Here is a 27,270-nt window from a genome sequence, read left to right as displayed (position 1 = left end):
GGAATGTGGGAGGAAACCAGAGCACCCGGAGGAAACCCACGCAGACACGGGAGGAATGTACAAACTCCTTACAGACAGCGGCCCGAATTGAGCCAGGGTTACTGGCGCTGTAATAGTGTTACGCTAACCGCTACACTACCGTGCCTGCCCATACTCTGGAGTGAGTTACAGGCTGGAATCTAATCCAGGGGCTTGGGGGGTTTTATATATAGAATAACAGAGCCCCGGGAGTGAGTTGGGGGCCATGACATACCCTTCTCATTTTGTGGATACCCTTGTGAAGTTCTGGAGCAACTGGTGTTGGAAATACCAAAGAGGGAAAGGAGAAAGGTAAATATTGCACATCACAGAAACAAGATAAAACATTCTGCCCATGGCACTGCGGGTTTCCCCTGGGCATTCTGGTTTCTTCCCACATCCCAAAGAAGTGCTGGTAGATTCATTGGCTGCTGTAATTGGCCCAAGCTGAGATGGGTGGCAAGGGAAATAGTTGGGGGGGGGGATTGATGGGGCATGTGTGAGAGTAAGCTGAAGGGAAATAAGGAGGGGCGAGTGGGACAAATGGGATTGCTCTGCTGGGAGCTAGCACAGACACAATGGACTGAATGGCCTCCCTCTGTCATTATGGAAGAGAAAGAGAGATCAATTAATGTAAGAAAATAAGATCATAAGAAATAGCAAGAGTAACCCCTTATGTCAGCTATTTTTCAATAAGATCGTGACCTCAGGTCCACATGGTGCTAGCTCAGATAGACGTCTCGGTCAGCATGGACGAGTTAGGCCGAAGGGCCTGTTTCTGTGCTTCATAACTTTATGACTTGATGACATTCCTGCACTAACCCCAGACCCCTTGAATTCCCTTAATATCCAAAACAAAATGATCTATCTGGGATATATTCTGTCCTCAGCAAACAGTAAACTATGGGTCAGGCAGCATCTGTGGAGGCAGACGGAGGGGAGACATTTCAGGTCGAGACCCTGCATCAGGACTGAGAGTGTTAGAGGGGTGATGGCCGGTATAAAGATGTGAGAGGGAGGGGTGAGAGAGAGGGGCTGGCAGGTGATAGGTGGATCCAGGTGAGGTGGGAAATGATGGGCAGATGAAACCAGGAGGGAGAGGGGAGCAATGGAGTTGACAGACAGCAACTGTTTGGTGACAGAAACAGATAAGGTGAGAGAAAAATGGAGAGGGAAAAAGATATGCCTTCATTGTACTCCACTCTGTTGGTTAGAGAATTCTAAAGATTCATGATCCTCTGGGTGAAGAAACTTCTCACATAGAGCCTTAAGGCAGGAAGTTGAACTTACACACGAGAAATCTTTTCCTTTGAATGACTGTCAATGAAAAGTCTTTTGTTGGACACGATAACAGAAGTGTTCCTGCGTTGTTGGGTGCAGTCATTCACTGACGCTGGGCATTATGTTGCAACTCAGGTGAAGTACCTTGTTGGGGTGGAGAATCAACAGGTCAGATTTCTGTGGAAGGGAACAACAGATTAGCAGAGAAAAGGAGCAACAGGTCCAGCAACTTGCACCGTTTCAAAGCTCAACCTACTTTTACTCCTTATTCCCCAACCCCATCCAACCCCCGATCCCTGAACCCACCCCCATCCAACCCCCGATCCCTGAACCCACCTACCCATCTTAAACAAACCACACCCACCCGCCTTCTCTCTATGTCCCAGATCTCCAACCAACCCCCGATCCCTGAACCCACTACCCAACTAATTCTACCTTCAACATTCAACACCCACTCCCAGACCTTGCTTTGTTTACCACACACAAACACACTCCGACCACACACACACACACACACACACACACACACACACACACACACACACACACACACACACACACACACACACACACACACACACAAAAGCACACATGCTTTTGCCACACCCTGTTCCTCCTGTCCGTCAACAGCTTCCCTCTAGCCCAAGTCTAGGAGTATATAGTTCATTGAAAGCAGTGTCACAGGTAGACAGGGTGGTGAAAAGGGCGTTTAGCACGCTGCCCTTCATCAGTCAGGGGCACTGAGTGCAGGAGTTGGGACATTATGTTGCAGTTGTATAAGTCATTGGTGAGGCCGCGCTTGGAGTACTGGGTACAGTTTTGGTCGCCCTGTTATAGGAAGGATGCGGTTAAACTGGAAAGAGCGCAGAGAAAATTTACGAGGATGTTGCCAGGACTAGAGAGCCTGAGTTACATGGAGAGGTTGGCCAGGCTGGGTCTTTATTCCTTGGAGCATAGGAGAATGAGGGGCGACCTTATAGAAATGTTTAAAATGATGAGAGGCAGAGATAAGGTGGACGGTAACAGTCCTTTCCCCAGGGTAGGGGAGTCCAAAACTAGGGGGCATAGATTTAGGGTGAGAGGGGAACAATTTAAAAGGGACCTGAGGGGCAACTGTTTCACACAGAGGGTGGTGAGTGTATGGAACGAGCTGCCAGAGGAAGTGGTTGAGGCAGGTACAACAGTGTCATTTAAGAAGCACTTGGAGGGTCAGGTCTTGGAGGGATATGGGCCGCATGCAAGAAATTGGGACTAGCTGGGTGGACGTCATGGTAGGCATGGACTGGTTGGGCCGAAGGGCCTGTATCCATGCTCTATTGCTCTATGACTAAGTCTCCTCAAGTCTCTCCTTCACCTAATCCCTTCACCCCTCACGTTTATCGGAAGGAGCACTCACTTCCCACCACATCTGAATGTCAATCAGCCCTTTTATCCAATATTTGGTCAGTGATGTCAATGATTGTGCCCCCTGACACATTATTTGTCAATATCTCAATGCTGTTTGTGGGAACTCTCTCTGCACAAACTAGCTGCCATGTTTCCTTCATCAGAACATTTGAAAGGGATGTGAAAGGTGCCATAGAAATGCAAGTCTCTCTCCTTTGTCAATCAAATCCTGAATGCTTTAGTTGCCAAGGCACAAGGTTCCAAGTTCCTCATTTGTCACCATCTCACTGCCGCAGGAAACGTGACCCTTCCCACCCCAACTTTTCAGAATCAGAATCAGGTTTATTATCACTGACATATGTCATAAAATTTGTTGTTTTGCAGCAGCAGTACAGTGCAAAGACATAAAAATTACCATAAGTTACAAAAATAAATAAATAGTGTAAAAGAGGAATAACGAGGTAGTGTTCATGGGTTCATGAACTGTTCAGAAATCTGACGGCGGAGGGGAAGAAGCTGATCCTGAATCGTTGAGTGTGGGTCTTCAGGCTCCTGTCCCTCCTCCCCGATGATTGTAACGGGAAGAGGGCATGTCCCGGATGGTGAGGGTCCTTAGTGATGAATGCCGCCTTCTTGAGGCATCGCCTCTTGAAGATGTCCTCGATGGTGGGGAGGGTTGTGCCCGTGATGGAGCTGGCTGAGTCTACAACCCCCTGCAGCCTCTTTCAATCCTGCACATTGGAGCCTCCATTCCAGGTGGTGAGACAACCAGTCAGAATGCTCTCCACCGTACATCTGTAGAAATTTGCAAGTGTCTTTGGTGACATACCAAATCTCCTCAAACTCCTAATGAAGTAAAGCCACTGGTGTGCCTTCTTCATGATTGCATCAATCATGGAAAATTATAGATAAAAAACTTTTCCAGCAGGATGCAGGTTCCATGGATTGTCCTCAGTATCTCCACCCAGTCCATGTTGTTGGAGTGTGTGAATTTCAGGCATTCTGTGTTTCCAGCAGTCTGCAGCGCTACATCATTGCGTAAGAGGGAGAATAAATAAAACTTTGGTGGAGCCACATGTGGAGTACTGTGTGCAATTCTGGTCACCCCATTACAGGAAGGATGTGGAGGCTTTCGAAAGGGTGCAGAAGAGGTTCACCAGGATGTTGCCTGGATTAGAGTTTATGAGCTATGAGGGACACTGGACAAACTTGGGTTGTTTTCTCTGGAGCGTAAGAGGTTGAGGGGAAACCTGACAGAAGTTTATAACATTATGAGAGGCATAGATAGAGTAGACAGTCAGAATCTGTTTCCCAGGGTAGAAATGTCTAATACTAGAGGACATGCATTGGAGGTGAGAGGGGGAAAGTTCAAAGATGTGTGGGGCAAGTTTTTTACACAGAGGGTGGTGGGTGCCTGGAACGGGCTGCCAGGGGTGGTGGTGGTGGAGGCAGATATGATAGTGGTGTCTGAAAGGCTGTTAGACACACAAATATGCAGGAAATGGAGGGATATGGATCATGTACAGGCGCAAGACATTTAGTTTAACGGTATCATGTTCGGCACAGACATGGTGGGCTGAAGGGCCTGTTCCTGTGCTGTACTGTTGTATGTTCTATTCTATCCTTTGTTTTTAGTGCAAGTATAAAAAGGAGAAATAGCTTGAATTTCATTCTCAGGAATTCCTGAATTACTTTAAAGGAAGGCATTTTTCTCAAAGCTCCCAGCAACCAATTTGTGCACAACAAGCTCCCACAAACACCACTGAGGCAAGTGATCAGTCCACCGGTTGTAGGGGCCTCCTTTGACCAGGGCGCCAGTGAGAACTTCCCCTGCTCTTTTTCAAAAATAGTGACTGTGGAATCCTTTACACCCCCACACCAGGGCCCTTGGTTTAGCCTCTGCTCTGGAAGGTAACACCTCCCACAGTGCAGCGCGCTCCTCTGGAGTCTTAAGTCTTGGACCCCATGACCTTCTGAGTTAATGGCTACCCACTGAGCCGTAACCGAGGTCGCGGCGCACGCCAAATTAAACCAGTCTGCGGGGTCTACTGTTGCGCTGCATGTTTCTCTGTCGTTATGGAGATGCACAATCTGGGGGTTTAGGTCATTAGTACAGAGTCGGGGCTGATTGTCAGTGGACACTTAGTGCAGGTGGCCTCTGCATGAGACCAGCTCGGAACCATTATGATATTGTTTGGTCTGCTAGTTATTGTGAGCAGGTGGCCCAAGCGTCCTGTCTTCACTCTCAGCCGCGAGTTGGGGCTGGCTTTAATTGGTCCTGCGGACGGGTGGTTTCTATTGACAACCTCAGCGCAGTGATTACCGTCACCGATCTCAGCCCTCTTCCACCAGAGACCGTTCCCAGTGCATCTGCTTCTCATATTGGTGAGAGCCTGGGCTTCCTCTCTGAGTGAATGCATGGGCTCACACATGTTTCCAATCCCTTGTGGTTGGATATAATTGAGGAAAGTGCAATGAAGTCATGATTGGCGTCCCCCCCACTCCTTTCCGCAAAGTGCCAAGCGGTCCAGGAAATTTCCTGCCTTTCTCCCATCAAACAGCCCACCAGCACGCCTGAGTTGAGGGTCACACATAACCATCTGATCGCACATCAACGTGCTATTCGACAGTGAGTGCCAGTGTTGAAGCCTTGTCCTGTCAGATAGACACCCACACCCACCCACACCCACAGACACGGACACACAGACGCACACACAGACACACAGACACACACACACACACACACACACACACACACACACACACACACACACAAACTTAACCACAGAATTACCTGAATAGTGACCAATAACAAGTGTTCTTTGCCTTTCAACTGAAGGTCACTAAGGTCGGTTCAGAGTGCCCCTGTGGCCAAGCTCAGGTTTGGAAGCATTTTGCTATCATGAAGTGATGTTGCATTCTGAAGCTCACTGCCAAAATTTGCTTTGTGATAATTACTATGAGGTGGCCTGTGAGCTTTCACTATCAAAAGCGCTGTAGTATATTTGGTATGGATATCAACTAATGTGGAAGACACTAAATTAAACTATATTATTGCTGGGATAGATCTAAATTAATATGGAATACACTAAACTATTAAACTATATGGTTGTTGGTAAAAAGATCTAAACAATTGCAGTGTACCCTAAATTAAACTATTAATCTCTATTATTTAGTATAGACCTAATCTAACATAAAGTAAACTACTAAACTATATTATTGCTGAGGTAGATCTAAACTAATACAGGTGATATCAAAGTAAGCAACCAAGCTCTGTCTGTGGATGGTATAGATCCCAACTGATACAGGCGGAGGAGTCTCTCGGCAGAGACTGCTGCAATGACACTTGCCAGGAGAGGTGGGGGGTGCGGTGGCTTTGTTCAGGGTGAATACCAAATCGGCAGCCCTGGTTATCTTTCCCACTGACTTTGGTAGGGTACACAAGCAGACAGAGTTTGGTTAGGCTTGGCTACTGCCCTATAAGATCATCACAGCACCCCCAAAGGACCTTTGGCCCATCGCTCTGCTCTATCCCAATATTCCAGCAAATTATTTTCTCCCAAGTGCCGATTCAGTTCTGATTAATTCTGTTTCCAGCCCCTACAGGTAATGACTTCCATAGCCACTTTCGATGTAAGAAGTTTTCTTCATGACCCACATTCAATGTAAATCCAGTCCTTAAACCATCCACTGATGGGAACACCTTCCCTTTATCCATTCTGTCAAAACCCATTGCGATCTTGTCCACCCGCGTCTAGTCTTCTTTTAGATGTCCTTGTTCCAAGGAGAACCACCCAAGTCCAACCTTGTGGCTGATATCCCCAGACCCAATCTCTTCTGCATCCAATCTAGGACTTTACATCCTTCCAAAGGTAGTGACCATATTGGACACAATCCTCCAGCTGTGGTCTAACCAGTGTTTGGTACAGATTCAATATAATCTCCCAGCTTTTGAACCTGGTGCCTCTTTTTATGAATCCTAACCCTATTGACCACCATCATGTGAAGTCAAAAGTATAGATTATTTGTAATTGTAATTAAAATAATCATTTCCAGCACCTGTTATCATCCAGTATCTGTTGCACCCAGGCCTATCCTACCTAGATAAGATAAGATTTCTTTATTAGTCACATTTACATTGAAACACACAGTGAAGTGCATCTTTTGCGTAGAGTGTTCTGGGGGCAGCCCGCAAGTGTCACCACGCTTCCAGCGCCAACATAGCATGCCCACAACTTCCTAACCCGTATGTCTTTGGAATGTGCAAGGAAACAGGAGCAGCCAGAGGAAACCCACGCAGACACGGGGAGAACATACAAGCTCCTTACAGACAGTGGCGGGAATTGAACCCGGGTCACTGGCGCTGTAATAGTGTTACACTAACCGCTACACCATACTGCCAATATTCACGCTTGGTGCTGAGCTCTGAGTATGTGGGTTTGCTGGTGTGGCTGGTACCTGTGGTCCACCCCTGACCACCCTGCTTTCAAACATGTGACGACCTGTCAGGGTCCCTGTTGGTGTAGCCCTGGAGTTATGCATGAGGACATCAGGTGTCCTGCTCTGAAGGACATCAGTCAAACACTGGTTGGGCCACAGCTGGAGTACCGTGTGCATTTCCAGTTGCCACACGACGCAAAGGATGTGATTGCGCTGGAGAGGGTGCAGAGGAGTTTCACCAGGCTGGTTGTTGCTCCAGCTTCCAGCCTCTGCAGTTTCTTGTGTCTTCACCGGGATGTTGCCAGGGATGGAGCGATTCAGTCACAAGGAGAGACCGGATAGGCTGGGTTTGTTTCCCTTGGAGCAAAGGGGGGATCTGATGGAGGTATCCACAACTATGGGGGAAATAAACAACTTAGTAGGAAGCTTTTCTCCAAAACTAGAGGACATAGGGTAAGGGTGAAGAGATTTAGAGGGAATCTGAGGAAGAATTTTCTCAGCCAGAATCCAGGAACACTCTGGTTGAGTGGTGGAGCCAGTATTTAAGAAGTATTTAGATGATTGCCAAGGCATGGAATACTAAGGACCAAGTGCTTGTAAATAGGATTAATACAGATAGGTACTTGATAGCATGGGCTTGGTGGGCCAAAAGGCCTGTTTCTGTGCTGTATAACCCTCTGACTCTAGGAGTAAAGTCCATTGTATTTTTCCCAGCAACAAGCCAACAGTAACTCTATGCCAGGTCTTTATTTCCAGTGTTTTAAAACTGTGGGGTGGGACTGGAGCCCTTGTTACTAGTCAAGTAATACAGCCACTGCATACTGACCAATGTACCTACCTAAAACTTCATGCCCAACTGTGTCCATCTACATTGCAAATCCACATAATCACCTCTACTCGCTTTCACGCCAATACCTGTAAACACATGTGCCATTCTGTGCACAAACTAACCTAGAACCACATAACCATGTTTATAAAATTATGAGAGGCATAGATAGGGTAAACAGTCAGAGTGTTTTTCCCAGGGTGAAACGTCAAATACTAGAGGACACGCATTTAAGGTGAGAGGGGAAAAGTTTAAAGGAGATGTGCTGGGCAAGTTTTTTACACAGAGAGTGGTGGGTGCCTGGAACGGGCTGCCAGGGGTGGTAGTGGAGGCAGATACAATAGAGGTGTTTAAGAGGCTGTTAGGTAGCACATGAAAATGCATGAAATGGATGGATATGAAGGGATTAGTTTAATTTGGTATCATGTTCGACACAGACATCGTGGGCTGAAGGGCCTGTTCCTGTGCTGCACTGTTCTATGTCCTGTACCGAACTGTACCCACCAAATATCTGTACTCAAATACCCATCTGTATATATACATCGAGTCATAGAGTCACAGAGAAATACAGCACAGATACAGGCCCTTCAGCCCAACCAGTCCATGCCAACCACGGTGCACACCCAGCTAGTCCTAATTTTCTGAGTTCGGCCCATATCCCTCTAAGCCCCGCCCTTCCATGTACCTATCCAAGTGCTCCTTAACTAATACTATTGTTTTCCATCATTCTCCTATGTCTGCTCTAACTCCATCTACAAGTTTGCAGATGATACCACCGTTGTGGGCTGTATCTCAAATAATGATGAGTCGGAGTACAGGAAGGAGATAGAGAGCTTAGTGACATGGTGTCATAACAACAACCTTTCCCTCAATGTCAGCAAAACGAAAGGGCTGGTCATTGACTTCAGGAAAGGGGGCGGTGTACATGCACCTGTCTACATCAGTGGTGCTGAGGTCAAGGGGTTTGAGAGCTTCAAGTTCCTAGGAGTGAACTTCACCAATAGCCTGTCCTGGTCCGACCACATAGACACCACGGCCAAGAAAGCTTACTGGCACCTCTACTTCCTCAGGAGGCTAAAGAAATTTGTCCCCTTTGATACTCACCAACGTTTATCGATGTACCATAGAAAGCATCCTATCTGGATGTATCACGGCTTGGTATGGCAACTGCTCTGCCCAAAACCGCAAGAAACTGCAGAGAGTTGTGGACACAGCTCAGCACATCACAGAAACCAGCCTCCTCTCCATGGACTCTTGCCTATACCTCTCACTGCCTCGGTAAAGCAGCCAGCATAATCAAAGACCTCACCCACCCAGGACATTCTGGCTTCTCCCCCCTCCCATCCAGCAGAAGATACAAGAGCCTGAAAGCATGTACCACCAGGTTCAAGGACAGCTTCTATCCCACTGTTAAGACTATTGAACAGTTCCCTAGTACGATAAAATGGACTCTTGACCCCACAATCTACCTCGTTATGACCTTGCACCTTATTGTCTACCTGCACTGCACTTCATCTGTAGCTGTGACACTTTACTCTGCATTCTGTATTGTTTTACCCTGTACTACCTCAATGCACTCTGTAATGAATTGATCTGTATCAACGGTATGCAAGACAATTTTTTCACTGTACCTCGGTACGTGACAATAACAAACCAATTCCAATTCCCCAATTCCAAGGAATAAAGACCTAGCCTGGCCAACTTCTCCCTATAACTCAGGCCCTCTAATCCTGGCAACATCCTTGTAAACCTTTTCTATATATATTTACACCAACCTGTTCCCACCTGCTCACCTGTATCTACATAAACACCTTTATTCAAAAACTCATCTGTGCACGTATAACAACCTGTGGCCACCTGCTTACCCATACCAACACTGACAGATGTACCCACCTATATCCATACAAAGCCTCGCCTGTCTTGGTGTGAGGCCAAGGCAGATAGGAGTGAGCCTCTAGCTAAAGTCAGAACCCTCACAAGAGGAGACAAAACCTACAAAGAAAATTAGTGAAGAAATAAGTGCTTAACAAGACTGCAGATTTCACACAGGAGCATCAAATGGTGAAGGGTACTCGTCTCACAGGGATACAAAGCAGTAAGCTCAACAATGGGCTAATTAAAGGAAACTTTTGTCCATGAAATAGGATTATATATTTAAAAGTTCATGTTTACTCCTGGGAAAAGCTCTTAAGATTAAAACCCCAGAATTTAGCAGAATTCTATGTAATCCTCTTACACATCTCTTTCTTATTCTTGGTGATTTTTATGTTGATGTCAGAGCCATTAAATGCTGCAATTTTACCGAAACGGATTAGATGCAAAGTAAAGCTTCCTCTACACTATCCTGGCAAAATAAAATGGTATGGATGCAGGATCTACACCGTCCCATCACACACTCCCAGGGCAGGGACGGCACGGGTTAGATACAGAGTGAAGCTCCCTCTACACCGTCCCATCACACACTCCCAGGGCAGGGACAGTACGGGTTAGATACAGAGTAAAGCTTCTTGCTTTTTCTCTCAATGTTTCAAGTGCTATGGTCCTTTCAACCAGTTGCAATAATGAAGAAAATGATTAAGAAAACAAGAGTAAAATATCTATTTAATTGTGAATGGAGCCATTGCACAAATTTAATTGGTGCCCAGTTACCCAACAGTGCATTAATCCTTGTTTACATGTCAGACAACTTAAACTTTATGCTTTTTACCCAACATCCTGTTGCTGTTTGAAAAATCAGAATACAGGCTGATGCTCAGTGGGCGCAGCGATAAGCTGTGGGCTCCAGCCTCCCAGCCAAGACTTGTCCCAACTGTACACTTCGTGCAGTGCCAAGGGAGCTCTGCATTTCCTGAGATGTTAAGCTGAGCTAAGTCTGTTCCTTTGTTCAGTTGGGCCATTAAGAACATAGAACCTAGAACAGTACAGCACAGGAACAGGCCCTTCAGCCCACATTGTCTGTGCTGAACACGGTGCTGAATTAAACTAATTCTCTTCTGCCTGCACATGATCCATACCCCTCCATGCCCTGCATATTCTAACAGCCTCTTAAACACCACTGTTGTACCTGCTTCCACCACCAACCCTAGCAGCCCGTTCCAGGCACCCACCACTCTCTGTGTAAAAAACTTGCTCTGCACATCTCCCTTTAACTTTCCCCCTCTCACGTTAAATGCAAGTCCCCAAGCACTTGACATTTCTAGCCTGGGAAAAAGCATCTGACTGTCTACCCTCTCAATGTCTCTCATAATGTTATAAACTTATATCAGGTCTCCCCTCAGCCTCTGATGTTCCAGAGAAAACAACCCAAGCTTCTAATCCAGGCAACATCCTGGTGAACCTCTTCTGCACCTTTTCCAAAGCCTCCACATCCTTCCCGTAATGGGGCGACCAGAATTGCACGCAATACTCCAAGTGCAGCTGAACCAAAGTTTTATACAGCTGCAATATGACTTCCTTACTTTTATCCTCAATGCCCCGACCGATGAAGGCAAGCGTGTGAGGGGGAGCTAGAGTGGGATGTGCCTCAAGTTCAAGAGCCAGACAGTCATGGAGTTCATGGGTGGTGCAGGAGGGCGGGGGGTGGGGGGGGATAGACCGATGGTATCAAGACAGAGGGTGAGATTGGTGGGAAGAGCACAGCTGGTAAAGCCACTGAATAGCAACTCCAGTGATCCCGGTTCAATCCTGACCAATTCTGTCTGTGTGGAGTTTGCAGGTTCTCCCTGTGACTGGTTTCCTCCCACATCCCAAAGACGTGCAGATCAGTCGGCTAATTGACTGCTGTAAATTGCCCCTCATGTGTAGGTGAGGGGTAGAATCTGGGGGCTGTTGATGGGAATGTGGGGAGAATAAGAAGGAAGGACGGAGATGGAAAGGTAAGAGAACCTTGGATGTCGAGAGAGGTGGGTGAATTTAGTCAAGAAGAAACAGGAAGAGTATATCAAGTTTAGGAAGCTGGGATCAAACAGAGCACTTGAGGATTATAAAGAAGCCAGAAGGGAACTCAAGTAGGGAATTAGGAAAGCCTGGAGGGGTCATGAAAAGTCCTTGGCAAGTAGGATTAAAGAGAATCCCAAGGCATTCTATACACATACATCAAGAGCAAGAGGACAACTAGGGAGAGGGTAGGACCGCTCAAGGATGAAGGAGGGAACATGTCTTGGAAGCGGAGGATGTGGGTGAGGTCCTTAATGAGTACTTTGCATCAGTATTTACCAAGGAGAAGGATGTGGAGGACGGGGAGATCAGTGTGGAGCGTGCTGATATGATAAAGGAGGACATAGTGTTGGGTCACTTAAAGAGCATTAAGGAGTCCCCAGGGCCTGATGGGATATACCCCAGGTTATTGAGAGAGGCAAGAGATGAGATTGCTGGGGCCTTGACCAAGATCTTCGTGTCCTCTCTAGCCACAGGCAAATTCCTGGAGGACTGGCAAGTAGCTAATGTTGTTCCATTATTCAAGAAAGGAAGCAGGGATAATCCTGATAACTATAGACCGGTGAGTCTCACGTCAGTGTAGGGAAGTTACTGGAGAGGATTCTTAGGGATAGGATTTATGAGCATTTGGAAAACCATGGCCTAATTAGGGACAGTCAGCATGGCTTTGTGTGGGGCAAGTCATGCCTCACTTTTTTGACAAGGTGACGAGGGTGATTGATGAAGGGAGCTGTCGTCTACATGGCTTTTAGTGAGGTGTTTGACAAGGTCCTTCATGGGAGGCTTATCCAGAAGATTAAGATGCATGGGATCCATGGTAAGTTGGCTGTTTGGATTCAGAACTGGCTTGCCCGTAGAAGACAGAAGGTAGTAGTCAATGGAACTCATTCTAGCTGGAGGTCTGTGACTAATGGTGTTCCTCAGGGATCCGTACTGGGACATCTGCTGTTTGTGATGTACATAAATGACCTGGATGAAAATGTACGTGGGTGGGTTAGTAAGTTTGCAGATGATATGAAGATTGGTGGTGTTGTGGATAGTGTAGAAAACTGGCGAAGGATACAGCGGGATACAGATCAGTTGCAGATATGGGCAGAGAAATGGCAGGTGGAGTTCGACCCGGCCAAATGTGAAGTGTTGCACCTTGGGAGATCAAATGTAAAGGGACAGTGCATTGTTAGTGGCAGGACCCTTAACAGTGTGGATGAGCAGTGGGATCTTGGGCTCCCTGAAAGTGGCTACACAGGTTGATAGGACGGTAAAGAAGGCATATGGCACGCTTGCCTTCATTAGTTGAGGCACTGAGTTCAAGAGTCAGGAAGTTATGCTGCAGCTTTATAAAGCTTTAGTTAGGCCACATCTGGATTATTGCATTCAGTTCTGGTCGTCCCATTATAGGAAGGATGTGGAGGCTTTGGAGAGGGTGCAGAAGAGGTTTACCGAGATGCTGCCTGGATTAAAGGGCACGCACTATGAGGAGAGGTTGGACAAATTTGGGTTGTTCTCTCTGGAGTGGCAGAGGCTGAGGGGAGACCTGATAGAGGTTTATAAGATTAATGAGAGGCATAAATAGAGTAGACAGCCAGTATCTTTTCCCCAGGGTTGAAATGTCTAATACCAGAGGGCATGCATTTAAGGTGAGAGGGGTTAAGTTCAAAGGAGATGTGCTGGGCAAGTTTTTCACACAGAGTGTGGCAGGTGCCTGGAATGCACTGCCTGGGGTGGTGGTGGAGGCGGGTACGACTGGGGCATTCAAGAAGCTGTTAGACAGGCACATGAATGTGAGGGAAATGGTCGGATATGGACATTGTGCAGGCAGAAGGGATTAGTTCAGTTGGGCATTTTATTACTAATGTAATTGGTTCGGCACAGCATTGTTGGCCGAAGGGCCTGTTCCTGTGCTGCACTGTTCTGTGTTCTATTAATCGATTATAGGGAGGGTTAGTGGGGGAACAGAATTGCTCTGAAAACCAGCTTACAGGGGAAAGATTTAAAAGGGACCTGAGGGGTAACTTTTTCACGCAGAGGGCGGTGAGTGTATGGAACCAACTGCCAGAGGAAGTGGGTGAGGCAGGTACAATAGTATCATTTAAGAAGCACTTGGATAGGTACATGGAGGGTCAGGGCTTGGAGGGATATGTGCTGAATGCCAGAAATTGGGACTAGCCGGGTGGGCACCTTGGTCGGCATGGACTGGTTGGGCCGAAGGGCCTGTATCTGTGCTGTATTGCTCTATGACTCTTAGACTCAATTGGCTAAGTGGCTTTCTCTATGTCCTGTGATTCTGTGGAGAAGAGGTAAGAATTGGGGCTTAGCTGGTTGGATTGTAGCCCACAGTAGCACCGTTGGACCATGGCTGTCCTGTGACAATGGGCACTGCTTTGAAAAACATGCACTAATTTCCCTGGCAACACTCCAAACAGAATATCGTCATCTAATGCGTGTCCTTGTCACAAGCCATCTCGAGGGCAGGGTGTGTTCAGATGAACACCTGATGTGTTACAGTCTACGGGGCCAAAATGTGAGCTTTGACAAGAAGCCTAGACCCACTGCTTGGTTGGAATGAACTCAATGGACTGTGGTATAACTTTCTGTGCTTTTTTAAGAGTTAAAAGCACATCCAGGTACAATGGACCAATGACTACCTTTCAGGCTATAGAATTTGAAGACTTGGTGAAACTACTTTCACCAAATTGATTGTGTGGTAATGACTCAAAAATTAACACACAAACTTGAAATACAGTGCTATGAAAAACTCCCAAGTGCAGGTTTTACAATATATCTATATAATCATTTTAAGGCATTCTGGTCCCCACACTATTGTAAGGATGTATTAATCTGCAGAGGGGGCATAAAAGATTCACAAGGATGTTTCCAGTTCTGGAGGGCTTGAGATATGATGAGAGACCGGATGGGCTGGGATTGTTTTCCCCGGAGCGAAGGAGGCTGAGGGGTGACCTGCAAGAGGTTTATAAAATCATGAGGGGCACAGATAAGGTGGATGGTCGCAGACTTTTTCCCAGGGTAGGGGAGTCTAAAACCAGAGGACATGGGTGAGAGGGGAATATTAAAGAGGATCTGAGGGGCAACTTTTTCACACAGAGGTTGGTGAGCATATGGAACGAGCTGCCAGAGGAAGTGGTAGACACAGGTACAGTAGTTAAAAGTAAATTGGACAGATACATGGATAGGAAAGGTTGAGAGGGATATGGGCCCAATGAAGGCAAATGGCATCATCGTAAATAGGCACCTTGGTCGGCATGGACCAGTTGTGCCAAAAGACCTGTTTCCATGCCGCATGACTCTATGACCGTGAAGTATAGTGTGACAGGCTGCTCAAGCATCTCAGAATTCCCTTTGCTTGCTAACATGGTACATGGCCTCCTGCTTCAAATCATCCTCACTGTCCTATTTCATTTCCTTTTCAGACGACTCGAGCAGAATGGAATCAAGTCGGTTCCACCGGGGACTTTTACCACTTACAAGAAGCTGCGGCGGATGTAAGTACACTTTCATTGGATGGTATTGCTTGTTGCTGGGGGAGTCAAACCGCAAAGTAGGGAGGTTATGCTTCAGTTATGTCCTTCTTAAGATTTCTTTATTAGTCACATGTACATCGAAACACACAGTGAAATGCATCTTTTGTGTAGAGTGTTCTGGGGGCAGCCCGCAAGTGTCGCCACGCTTCCGGCGCCAACATAGCACGCCCACGACTTCCTAACCCGTACGTCTTTGGAATGTGGGAGGAAACCGGAGCATCCGGAGGAAACCCACGCAAACACGGGGAGAACGTACCAACTCCTTACAGACAGCGGCGGGAATTGAACCCGGGTCACTGGCGCTGTAATAGTGTTACGCTAACCGCTACACTACTGTGCCTGCCCCCTCTTCCTCTTCTTAGGCAGCCCCACAGGATCGAGGGTGACGGCACAGTAGCGTAGCGGTTAGCCTCGACGATATTACAGCGCCAGCGATCGGGGTTTGATTCCTGTCACTGTCTGTAAGGAGTTTGTACTTTCTCCCGTGTCTGCGTGGGTTTCCTCCGGGTGCTCCGGTTTCCTCCCACATTCCAAAGACGTACGGGTAGGTTAATTTGGGTTTAAAATGGGCGGCGCGGACTCGTTGGGCCGGAAGGGCCTGTTACCACACTGTAAATAAAATTAAAAATTAAATTACTTCTACTTCTGATCTGTGGGTTCTGAGGTAGCCAATGATGCAATGTGGGAAATCTCCCACACGTGGGGTATAGGGCAGTGGTGAGACCACATCTGGAGTACTGTCCACAGGACCGGTCTCCTTATTTAAGGGAAGATGTAACTACAGTTCGGAGAGGGTGGGTTTTCTTCTGGGGACAGGTTGGACAGGCTGGGCTTTCATCCAAGTGAGAGGCAACTTGATTGAAACATGTAAGATCCTGAGGTCTGGGCGGATGTGGAGAGGATGTTTCCACTTGTGGGAGGACTGAGAATCAGGGGGTCACTGTTTAAAAACAAAGACACACAAGAAATTCTGCAGCTGCTGGAAGTATGTGGAGCTGCACACAAAAAAAGTGCTGGGTACTCAGCAAGTCAGGCAGCGTCCGTCCCACCTCTCCCCTGCCTGCGTGTGCTCCTCCCCCTCCCCCCACCTTCTTATTCTGGCTTCTGCCCTCTTCCTTTCCAGTCCTGGTGAAGGGTCTCAGCTCAAAAGGTCATCTGTTTATTTCCCTCCACAGATGCTGCCTGACCTGCTGAGTTCCTCCAGCATTTTGTGTGTGTCACCCATTTTAAGGTCGAGATGATGCAATTATTTCCCCCAGAGGGTCACGAGTCTCTGGAACTCTCTTCCTCAAAGAACGGTGGAAGCTGAGGCTTTTAATATTTTGGTATTGATATTGGTATTGGTTTATTATTGTCGCATGTACCAAGGTACAGTGAAAAACTTTGTCTGCGTGCCATCCAGACAGATCATTCCATACATAATTACATCGAGGTAGTAAAAAGAAAACAGAATGCAGAATTTCTGAAGGAGAGGCGGATAAGGAAGTGGGTGAAAGGTTTCCAGGGGTAGATGGGAATGGTGACTTGTGGCCATAAGACCATAAGATACAGGAGCAGAATTAGGCCATTCAGCCCATCGAGTCTGCTCTGCCATTCAATCATGGCTGATTTCTTTTTTCAACCCCATTCTCCTGCCTTCTCCCTGTAACCCTTAACCCCCTTACCGATCCTATCAATCTCTGCCTTAAATACACCCAATGACTTGGCCTCCACCGCCCTCTGTGGCAATGAATTCCGCAGATTCTCCACCCTCTGGCTGAAGAAATTCCTCCTCATTTCAGTTCTAAAGGGACATCCCTTTATTCTGAGGCTGTGCCCTCCGGTCCTAGACTCTCCCACTGATGGAAACATGCTCTCCACGTCCACTCTATCCAGGCCTTTCAGTATCTGGTAGGTTTCAACGAGATCCCCTCTCATCCTTCTGAACTCCATCGACTACAGGCCCAGAGGCATCAAACGCTCATGATCTCATGGAAGAGCAGAACAGAGTCAAAGGGCCGAGTGGCCTTCTCCTGTTCCTGATTCATATTTTTATACCTTTCATTTCATTTATTATCAATAGTTGTCTGCTCATCTCAAAAACATTGTCTTCCTACTGTGTGACATAAAAAGCCTTAGCTTCATGAATATGGCTTCTCAATTCACTCAGTTGCCTCCACAATATCCAAGTGAAAAGAGGAGGTGCTTCCCACCACAGATCTCACAGGGCTGTGCGATGTGCAGGATCCAGGGTCTATGACTCAGGGCTACAATCACACTTTTGATCATACAGATAATCTCCACTTGTGGAGTAGGCGGCCACATCATCCAGTGTCTGTGCAGTTTTGGTCGAGGGTTGTCTACTGTCTTCCAGAGAAGTTGGAGAGGTCTGTATTGTGGGGTCAGTGATGTCATATTTTTTTCCCTTTGTTGGTTGTATCCCACATCACACACTCCCAGGGCAGGGGCAGCACGGTTTAGATACAGAGTGAAGCTCCCTCTACACTGTCCCATCACACACTCGCAGGGCAGGGACGGCACGGGTTAGATACAGAGTGAAGCTCCCTCTCCACTGTCCCATCACACACTCCCAGGGCAGGGACGGCACGGGTTAGATACAGAGTGAAGCTCCCTCTCCACTGTCCCATCACACACTCCCAGGGCAGGGGCAGCACGGGTTAGATATAGAGCGAGACAGTGGTATTTACACTGGCCCATCCTTATGTCACTCAGTATCAATGTATGCCTGCACATGCTCTCTGAAGATGTGGTCATATGTTACAGGTACTGCTTAAATGCTGATTGTCGTTGTTGAAGGAACACACTCATGCCCTGCTCGGAGATGAATTATTTGTCAGTATCCTGAGCTGAACTCAGGGTTGATGAGATTATTTTGTTCTTAAAGACCTGGTCATTAAATTTTCAGCTGCAAAAGCCAGATAAATGATAAATAGAAAGAGCAAGAGATAGAGAGATAAGGAAAATGGACTGAAATTTCCACTCAAGCACTCGTTACTATGGTGATTTGCGTACCACAGGCCTAAAACGTTCCCTTTGGAGATTTCAAACACTCTGCAGAACATTGAAACCTTTCTTGAAACTAATTTCCCTCTCTTCCTCTTTTATTCACATCACTGAGTATCTGGGTTTTCTCAAATCATATTGTAACCAAACATGGTTGTCTGATCTCTCTCTCAGTCCTTTAGAAGACTGCATGGGATTGAATGAGACAGAAACAGGCCCAAGCAATCAATGCTGGTATTTATGCTCCACTGGAGCCTCTTCACGTCTTTGCCCATCTCAGTCGAGCACGTGACTCTCTGTTCCCTTCTCTGCTTCTTCCTCTTCTTCTTGTATGCATTGATGCGATCCACCTCGGCTCCTCCCTGTGGGAGTGAGCTCCACAATCTCACCGCTCTCTGGGGAAAGGAGTTTCTCTGGAATCTTGCCCACTCTATGATACTGACGGCCTCTGGTTACCCTCCTCCCCACAAATGAAAGTGTCCTCTTTGCATTCAATTTATCCAAGTACTATTGGTTCGGCCGCACTTGTGTTCAGTTCTGGTCACCCCATTACAGGATGTGGAGGTTTTGGAGAGGGTGCAGATGAGGTTCACCAGGATGCTGCCTGGATTAGGGGGTATGTGCTATAAGGAGAGGTTGGACAGACTTGGGTTGTTTTCTCTGAAGCATCAGAGGCTGAGGGGAGACCTGATAAAAGTGTACAAAATTATGAGAGGCATAGATCAGTGTCTCTTTCCCAGGGCAGAAATGTCAACTATTAGAGGACATAGCTTTAAGGTGAGAGGGGGAAAGGCAGATATGCAGAGCGGGTTTTTTTACACAGACAGTGGTGGGTGCCTGGAACGGGCTGCCAGGAGAGGTGGTGGGAGCAGATACGATAGGGATGTTTAGGAGGCCGTTAGATAGACACATGAACAGACAGAGAATGGAGGGATATGGATCATGTGCAGGCAGAAGAGTTTAATTGGGCATCATGGTCAGCACAGACATTGTGGGCTGAAGGGCCTCTTCCTATGCTGTACTGTTCCAAGTTCTATGTCCTGTTAGGTCACTCCTGAGTCTTTCCCCAAGAAAAAAGAGACCCAGTCAGTTCCAGGTATGAATTGGGAGCTGGGGCAGGCCAGTCGACCCCTCGAACCTGTGTCGATCTGGCTGTGAGCTACTTCACATACCCCTGACAAAAGCAGCAGCACAGAAGGCTGCCATGGAGGTGAGGGGTGAGGGGACGATGCAGGGGAGAGGACATCACACCTACCCCACCTCCCCAGAGCAAGTCCACTGCTACAAGTGGCCCCCAACTGCTGGGACCCATGGGCCCAGCGCTCCGCAGAGTTCAGAGCCAGTCTCTGTGCAGTGTGCAAGTGCCCAGTGAGACCCATCAGTGATGTGTAAAATACACAGAGGGTTATAAACCCAGGCAGGCAGGCACAGGTGGAAACACATCGATGCCCCAGCCGGGACACTTTAATCCACATCTCCTGGCCAACCTATTGTGGGGTTTGCTCTTTTCTTCACTTGGAGTTGTAAATGGACCTGGTGGGTTGCACGCTGTTGCTCTGACCCCTGTCAGTCAGGCAGAGGGTGGCATAAATGATGGCAGGAAATCACTAGTTGTGCCAGAAAGAGTCGTATCAAGGGTCCGATTTTCCAGTGGGTGGAAATTCAACTGGAAATGGTCACTATTGTGTTTGATGGCAAGTAAGTACATAGGGCGGTAAAGAAGGCATACGACATACTTGCCTTCATCAGTCGGGGCATTGAGTATAAGAGTGCGGAATTCGTATTGAAACTGTATAAAACTTTGGTTAGGCCGCACTTAGAGTATTGTGTGCAGTTCTGGTCGCCCCATTACAGGAAGGATATGGAGGCTTTGGAGAGGGTGCAGAAGAGGCTGCCTGGATTAGAGGGTGTGAGCTACAAGGAAAGGTTGGAAAAACTTGGGTTGTTTTCTCTGGAGCAGCGGAGGCTGAGGGGAGACCTGATTATAAAATTATGAGAGGCATCGATAAGATCGACAGTCAGAATCTTTTACCCAGGGTAGAAATGTAAAATACCAGAAGGTATAGCTTTAAGGTGAGAGGGGGAAAGTTTAATGGAGATGAGCGGGGCAAGACACAGAGAGCGGTGGGTGCCTGGGATGTGCTGCCAGGGGTGGTGGTGGAGGCAGATACGATAGAGGCGTTTAAGAGGCTGTTAGATAAACGCATGAATATGCAGGGAATATGGAATATGGATCATGAAAAGAGATCTCATTTAATTCGGCATCATGTTCAGCACAGACATTGTGGGCCAAAGGGCCTGTTCCTGTGCTGTACTGTTCTATGTTCTATGGTCAGCATAGACTCAGTGAAGGGACCACTTCTGAGCTGTATGATTCCATGGTTCTTGGAGGAAATAGAACCATGCTTCTCTCAGCCAGTATTTCCCTGGATTGCCTGCCATTAACCTGCTGTTCCTTCGTCCTGTCCTCCCCTATAATGCAGAATTTTAAAAAAACATTTCTTTTCAAAATCCCACAAACCTCATTCCAATCATTCTTTTGCCTTTCATATTCCCAGGCACGGCACCTCTCCTCATTATCAAATGTAGCTAACATTCTGGCAAATATTTTCCCCACTCCTTCCAAGAAAAATATAATCTCTCTAGAAAGCAGTACCTAGAAATGATGTGGTCCAGTAACATTTAAACCAGGGCTTTGTATCGCTCAAGTTCCTCTGTAATATCTGTCAGGTCAAAAGGCTGAAAAGTCGAACCTACAACCTGTGCTAGACATCTTCTTCCTCAAATGAACCTAATCTCCCTCATGAATATCTTATACACCATGTAAAATTAATGGACAGGAGCCACAGATTGGTGACTCCCTCCCCTTGATCTGCCATCTGTTAGGTTAAAAGCAGCAGAAGGGAAGTCTTTAACACCTCAATATCTGTACCCCCAACTCCTCTCCCAAGAGCCCGTGCCCAATGCAAACAACCAGCAACAAATCCAACCCAAGGGACAAGCATGCAGTTTTTTTTGGTTGATTCTTAGTGAGTTTGGGTGTCATAACAGTTTATCTTTGAGGAGTTAGTCAGGGCTAGGTTTTTGAAGTGGCTTTACCTGGGTACCTCACTCAGGTAGAGTGTACAGCGATACGAGCCAATGGTCCGTGTGAATTTAATCTCCCTCACAAATATTTTATACCTCATGTAAAATTAATTGACAATAGCCAGGGTTTGAGTTCTGCTGCCTTCCCCTCCTCGCTTTACCATCTGTTACATTAGAGAAGGCCTTTTGCACATTTACCCATCCCATTGCAGCACACAGGCACAGTGGGTAGAGCTGCTGCCTCACAGCTCCAGCGACCTGGGTTCAATCCTGACCTCCGGCGCTGTCTATAAGGAGTCCGCACGTTCTCACTGTGACTGCGTGGGTTTAATCCCGGGTGCTCCGGTTTCCTCCCACATCTCAAAGACGTGAGGTTCAGTAGGTTAATTGGTCGCTGTAAATTGCCCCTGATGTGTAAGTGAGTGGGAGAATCCAGGGGGAGTTGATGGGAATGTGCGGAGAATAAAATGGGATTCGTGTAGGACGGGTGTAAGTGGGCTGTTGATGGTCGGCACAGACTCAGTGGGCCAAAGGGCCTGTTTCCGTGGTGTATGATGCTATGACGCTTTGCCAAGAACTCCTTGGCAATCCTCTCGCACTCTTCCCCTCTCATCACATAACCCTTTCTCCCTCATTCCTATGTTCAACATCCCTTGAACATATCTCTGGTGTTCACCTCAGTCACCCCAGGTTGTGGTCAGATCCATATTCACACCACCTCGTTTCTCCTGTATTATACGCTTGGGATGAAGGGGTTAATGAATGGTTAGGTTGAGAAGGTTAGGCCTGTGCTCATTGGAGACACGTGTGGTAATAAAGAATGCTTTCAGCATGCTTGCCTTCATAGACTAAGGCATTGAGTTGGGAGGTCATGTTGTAGATGTACAAACCATTGGTCAGGCCGTACTTGGAGTATTGTGTACAGTTCTGGTCACCACACTATAGGAAGGATGTGATAGCATTAGAAAGAATGCAGTTGACGTCAGAAGAATGAGAGGTAAACTGGTAAATTAGTTTATTATTGTCACTTGTACTGAGGTACAGTGAAAAACTTGTCTGGCATACCGTTCATACAGATCATTTCATTACAATAGTTCATTGAGATAACAATAACATAATGCATACCAAAGTGTTACAGTTACAGAGAAAGTGCAGTGCAGGCAGACAATAAAGTGCAAGGGCTTAACGAGGCAGATTGTGAAGTCAAGAGTCCATTTTATCATACTAGGGGACCATTCAATAGCCTGATAACAGCAGGATAGAAGCTGTCCTTGAGCCTGGTGGCACGTGCTTTCAGGCTTTTCTATCTTCTGCCTGTTGGGAGGGGGGATAAGAGAGAATGTCCAGGGTGGGTGGGGTCTTTGATTATGTTGGCTGCTTTACCGAGGCAGCGAGAAGTGTAGACAAAGTCTATGGAGGGGAGGCTGGTTTCCGTGATATGCTGAGCTGTGTCCACAACTCTCTGCAGTTTCTTGCGGTCACGGGCAGAGCAGTTGCCGTACCAAGCCATGATGCATCCGGATAGGATGCTTTCTATGGTGCATCGATAAAAGTTGGTGAGGGTCAAAGTGTGGCCTTTGATATGTCTAAGATTCTGAGGGGCATTGACACGGTGGATGCTGGGGGTGTGTTCCTCATAGTGGGGGTATCTAGAACCAGGTGACATAGTTTCAGAATAAGGGGCTAACAAGGATTTTTTGTCTGAGAGGGAGATAAGGCTCTAACATTCTCTCCCCCAGATAACAGTGGATGGGGAGTCACTGAATATAGTCAAGGCTGAGATTTTGGTCCGTAGAGGAATCAAGGGTTGTGGGGAACCGCAAGGAAAGTGGAGCTGAGGCCAAGGTCAGACTAGCCATGATCTTATTGAGTGGTAGAACAGGCTTGAGGGGCCCAATGGCCTACTCTTGCTCCTGTTTCTTACATGGGAGTGGAAACACCCTCTCTACATCTGCCCTCTTGAAACACAATCATGGCAGACAGAGGAGCACAGTTCGCTCTGCTGCCTCCCAGCTCCAGGGACTGGAGTTTGATCCTGACCTCGGGTCTTGCCTGTGTGTAGTTTGCACATTCGCCCTGTGACCACATGGGTTTTCCCCGGCTTCTCCAATTCTCTCCCACATCCGAAAGATGGGTTGGTAGGTTAATCAGCTGTTGAAAGTAGCCCCTAGTGTTGGTAAGTGGCAAAAGACTAACAGGGAGTTGGTGGGCATGTGGGAGAGAATGCATTACAGGGTTATAAAGAGAGGGGTGAGGAGACCAATGGGATGGCTGGGCTAGGAGCTGGCATGGACTAGATGGGCCAAGTAGCCTCATTTTGTAACTAAGTGAATGAATTAACAAAATTGGAAAAATCTGCATTGGTCTTTCCTAGAGAAAAATAGTCAGTTCAATAGTCAGTTGAACATAAAGGGTTCACCACAATACAGAATAGGTTTTAAAAGGTTACAAATCACATTAAAATGGTTTAATACCACTTGGTTGGTTAGCTAAGCAAACGTTGCTCAAGCTATAAAACACACTTGGACAATAAATGCTGGGCCGTTCCACACTCTGGGAAGGAAGATTTGATACAAAGAAGTGTTAATCCTGATGGCTTTTCCTTTGTTTTTTAGAGACCTCAGCAACAACCAGATTGCTGAGGTTGCTCCCGATGCCTTCCAAGGACTGCGATCTCTCAACTCTCTGTGAGTATTCATTAGGACGGTTCAGCTGGAGACATTTTCAGCCAATTGTCCTGTTGTTCAATCCCCATTGATGCATATATGGGCTGGTACCACCCACTATTCTTACAAGGAGGACATCTCCACCTTGCAAGGGACCAGGATCCCTTTGTTACCACAACATGACTACAATATATTCTGGCAGTAGGGTAAAGAGAGGTTGTGCCCTTGGAAAATATCCCCACCCCAACAGGTACATCCAAGTCCGAGTTTATTGTCATGTGCACAAATACGGTGAGGTACAGGTACAATGAAAAACTTGCTTGCAGCAGCATCACAGGCACATAGGTACAGACACCAAGTATAAATTATACATAAATTGTACAACAGTGAGGAGAGAGAGAATAAAAGTGTGCAAAAGCAAGACCTTAGTGCAAAAAAACAAAGGCACAATCAGAGACAAGTCCACGGTAGTGCAAGAGGTGGTCCGTAGTGTTCTGTTGCTGAGGTGGGGTTAGGGTTGTGCAGGTCGGTTCAATAACCTGATGGTTGTAGGAAAGTAGCTGTTCCTGAACCTGGTGGTGTGGGACTTCAGGCTTCTGTACCTCCTGCCTGAGGGTAGCAGCGAGAAGAGGGCATGACTTGGATGGTGGGGATCCTCGATGATAGATGCTACCTTCTTGAGGCAGGGCTTCCTGTAGATGCTGTCAAAGGTGGGGAGGGCAGTGCCAGTGATGGACCGGTCTGTGTCCACTACTCTCTGCAGGTTCGAATTCGAATTGCTGTACCAGGTCATGATGTAACCAGTCAGGATACTTACAACAGTGCATCAGTAGAAGTTTATTAGAGTATTTGGTGACATGCCAAATCTCCTTAAGCTTCTCAGAAAGTAGACGTGCTGGTGTGCCTTCTTTGTAATTGTATCTATGCGTTGGGCCCAGGACAGGTCATCTGAGATGTTAACGCCCAGGAATTTGAAGCTGCTAACTCTCTCCACTCTGACCCACCAATGAGAACTTTCCTGTTGTCCTGTTCCTGCCTTTGAAGTTCCTTTATCTCCTCTGTTTGCAGGGTCCTGTACGGAAACAAAATCAATGAGCTTCCGAAAGGCGTGTTTGACGGACTCTACGCTCTTCAACTCCTGTGAGTGTTTGGCCTCTTCAAACCGGCACGGCGAAAAATGTCACCATTTTGGGAAACAGGATGAATTCTTTGGGTTGTGTCGAGGGGCTTCTGACCCAGTGCTTATGGGGGTTTCAGCACCCAGTAAATGTGGAGGGGGAGTGGTCACTAACTCTTTCCCTGATCACCGTCGTCATTGGACCTTGTCCTGAGCTGCTACCTAGACCATATCAGAGGGCAGTAAAAGCCAATTCCATTGATGGGTCCGAAGTCGTGGAATGACAATAGATCTCCTTCCCCAAAGGACATTAATGAGCCTGGTGAAGTTTTTAACAATCTCATTGTTTCATGGTCACCACTACTAAAATTCAGATTTTGTTCCAGATTTTAGAGTCATAGAATCATACAGCATGGAAACAGGCCCTTTGACCCAACTGGTCCATGACGACCAAGATGCCCCGTCCAAGTTAGTCCCATTTGCCAGCATTTGGCCCATAACCTTCTAAACCTTTCCTATCCATGTACCTGTCCAACTGTCTTTGTGCTTGCCTCAACCACTTCCTCTGGCAGCTCATTCTACATAGATACTGCTGTTTGTGTAAAAAACATTGCCCCTCAAGTTCCTCTTAAATCTTTCCTGTCTCACCTTAAACCTATGAACTCTAGTTCTAGTTTAATTGATTACCTCAACTTAGGGCAGATCATTCAGGCCTCGAACCCAGCAACTTAATCACTCTTCTGCCAAGGGCAGGTTGAGTTCCCTGAGGCTTTAGCACAGGCCATAGGCCATTGTAAAGTGGTTGGTCCATTCCAAAGGGATTGTAGTTTAGAATTCGGAAAGTTTTGTTGCAATTGCACAGAGTGTTGGTGAGGACACACCTGGAGTATTGGGAATAGTTTTGGTCCCCTTACCTAAAAAAGGATACAGTAACATTGGAGGCATCCAAAGGCTAATTCCCAGGATGAGATGGTTATCCTGTCAAGAGAGGCTGGACAGATTGACTCTGTACTCCTTGGAGTTTAGAAGAATAAGGGGTGACCTTATTGAAACATATAAGATCCTAAGAGGGCTTGACAGGGTAGATGTGGAGATGCTTTCACTGGTGGGAGAGTCACGAACACGGGGACACAGTTTCAAGAGGCCTGTGATTTAAATATGAGATGCGTAGAAATATCTTCGAGCAGTCTAGATTCAGTGAATCTCTTACTTTCTCTACCTCAGAATTGTGGAGGTTGGGTCATTGGGAATATTGAAAGTGGTAGGAAACTGAGGTCGATGGGGAACTGGAGGAGTGAGGCCTGGGACAGATCAGCCATGATCATATTGAATGGCAGGGAAGGACAGAGGGACCAAATGGCCTCCTCCTGCTCCTATTTTCTTATGTTCTTATGTCGTTCTGAACAGCCCTCTCCCTGTCTCCTCTGACCGGGATACAGAGGACCAGCCATGATCGCATGAACATCACAACAGACTGGAAGGGCTGAATGGCCTTCTATGTTCCTATGTAGGCTTGGCCCATCCAAGCCCAGCTGATAATGTTACCTCCTCTGCTCTTTAGGCTGTTGAATGCAAATAAGATCAACTGCATTCGAGCGGACACCTTCCAGGATCTCCAGAACCTCAGCCTCCTCTCACTGTACGACAACAAGATCCAGACACTGGCCAAGGGAACCTTCAACTCACTCCGTGCCATCCAGACGCTGTAAGTACTTCATCACCCTTCACAGATTGTAAGGCATCTGTAGACATTTTTTACTTAAGTCTTTACAATTGCAAAAGGAGTTTGACACTATAGGGGACAGGAGAGACGGTGGATGCTGGGACCTGGAGCAACACACAAAATGCTGGAGGAACTCAGCGGGTCGGGCAGCATCTGTGGAAGGAAATGGACAGTCGACGTTTCGGGTCGAGACCCTTCACCTGGACTGGAATAATAACGGGGAGATGGCCAGATAACCAAAGGTGGAA

At 47.1% G+C, this 27,270-nt stretch overlaps 1 protein-coding gene across 1 annotated transcript in view; it reads left to right on the top strand.

The window, feature by feature from the left end:
- The window catches only part of slit1a (slit homolog 1a (Drosophila)), a 215,902-nt gene that overhangs the window by 112,872 nt on the left and 75,760 nt on the right, over positions 1-27,270 (top strand). The window contains 4 exon segments of the mRNA XM_052027527.1: positions 15,316-15,387; positions 24,132-24,203; positions 25,251-25,322; positions 26,861-27,004. Coding sequence (XP_051883487.1) covers positions 15,316-15,387; positions 24,132-24,203; positions 25,251-25,322; positions 26,861-27,004 — 360 coding nt within the window.

Source organism: Pristis pectinata, chromosome 12 (assembly GCF_009764475.1).
Source record: "Pristis pectinata isolate sPriPec2 chromosome 12, sPriPec2.1.pri, whole genome shotgun sequence".
Lineage (NCBI taxonomy): Eukaryota > Metazoa > Chordata > Chondrichthyes > Rhinopristiformes > Pristidae > Pristis > Pristis pectinata.
This window is presented reverse-complemented; position numbering and strand designations above follow the sequence as displayed.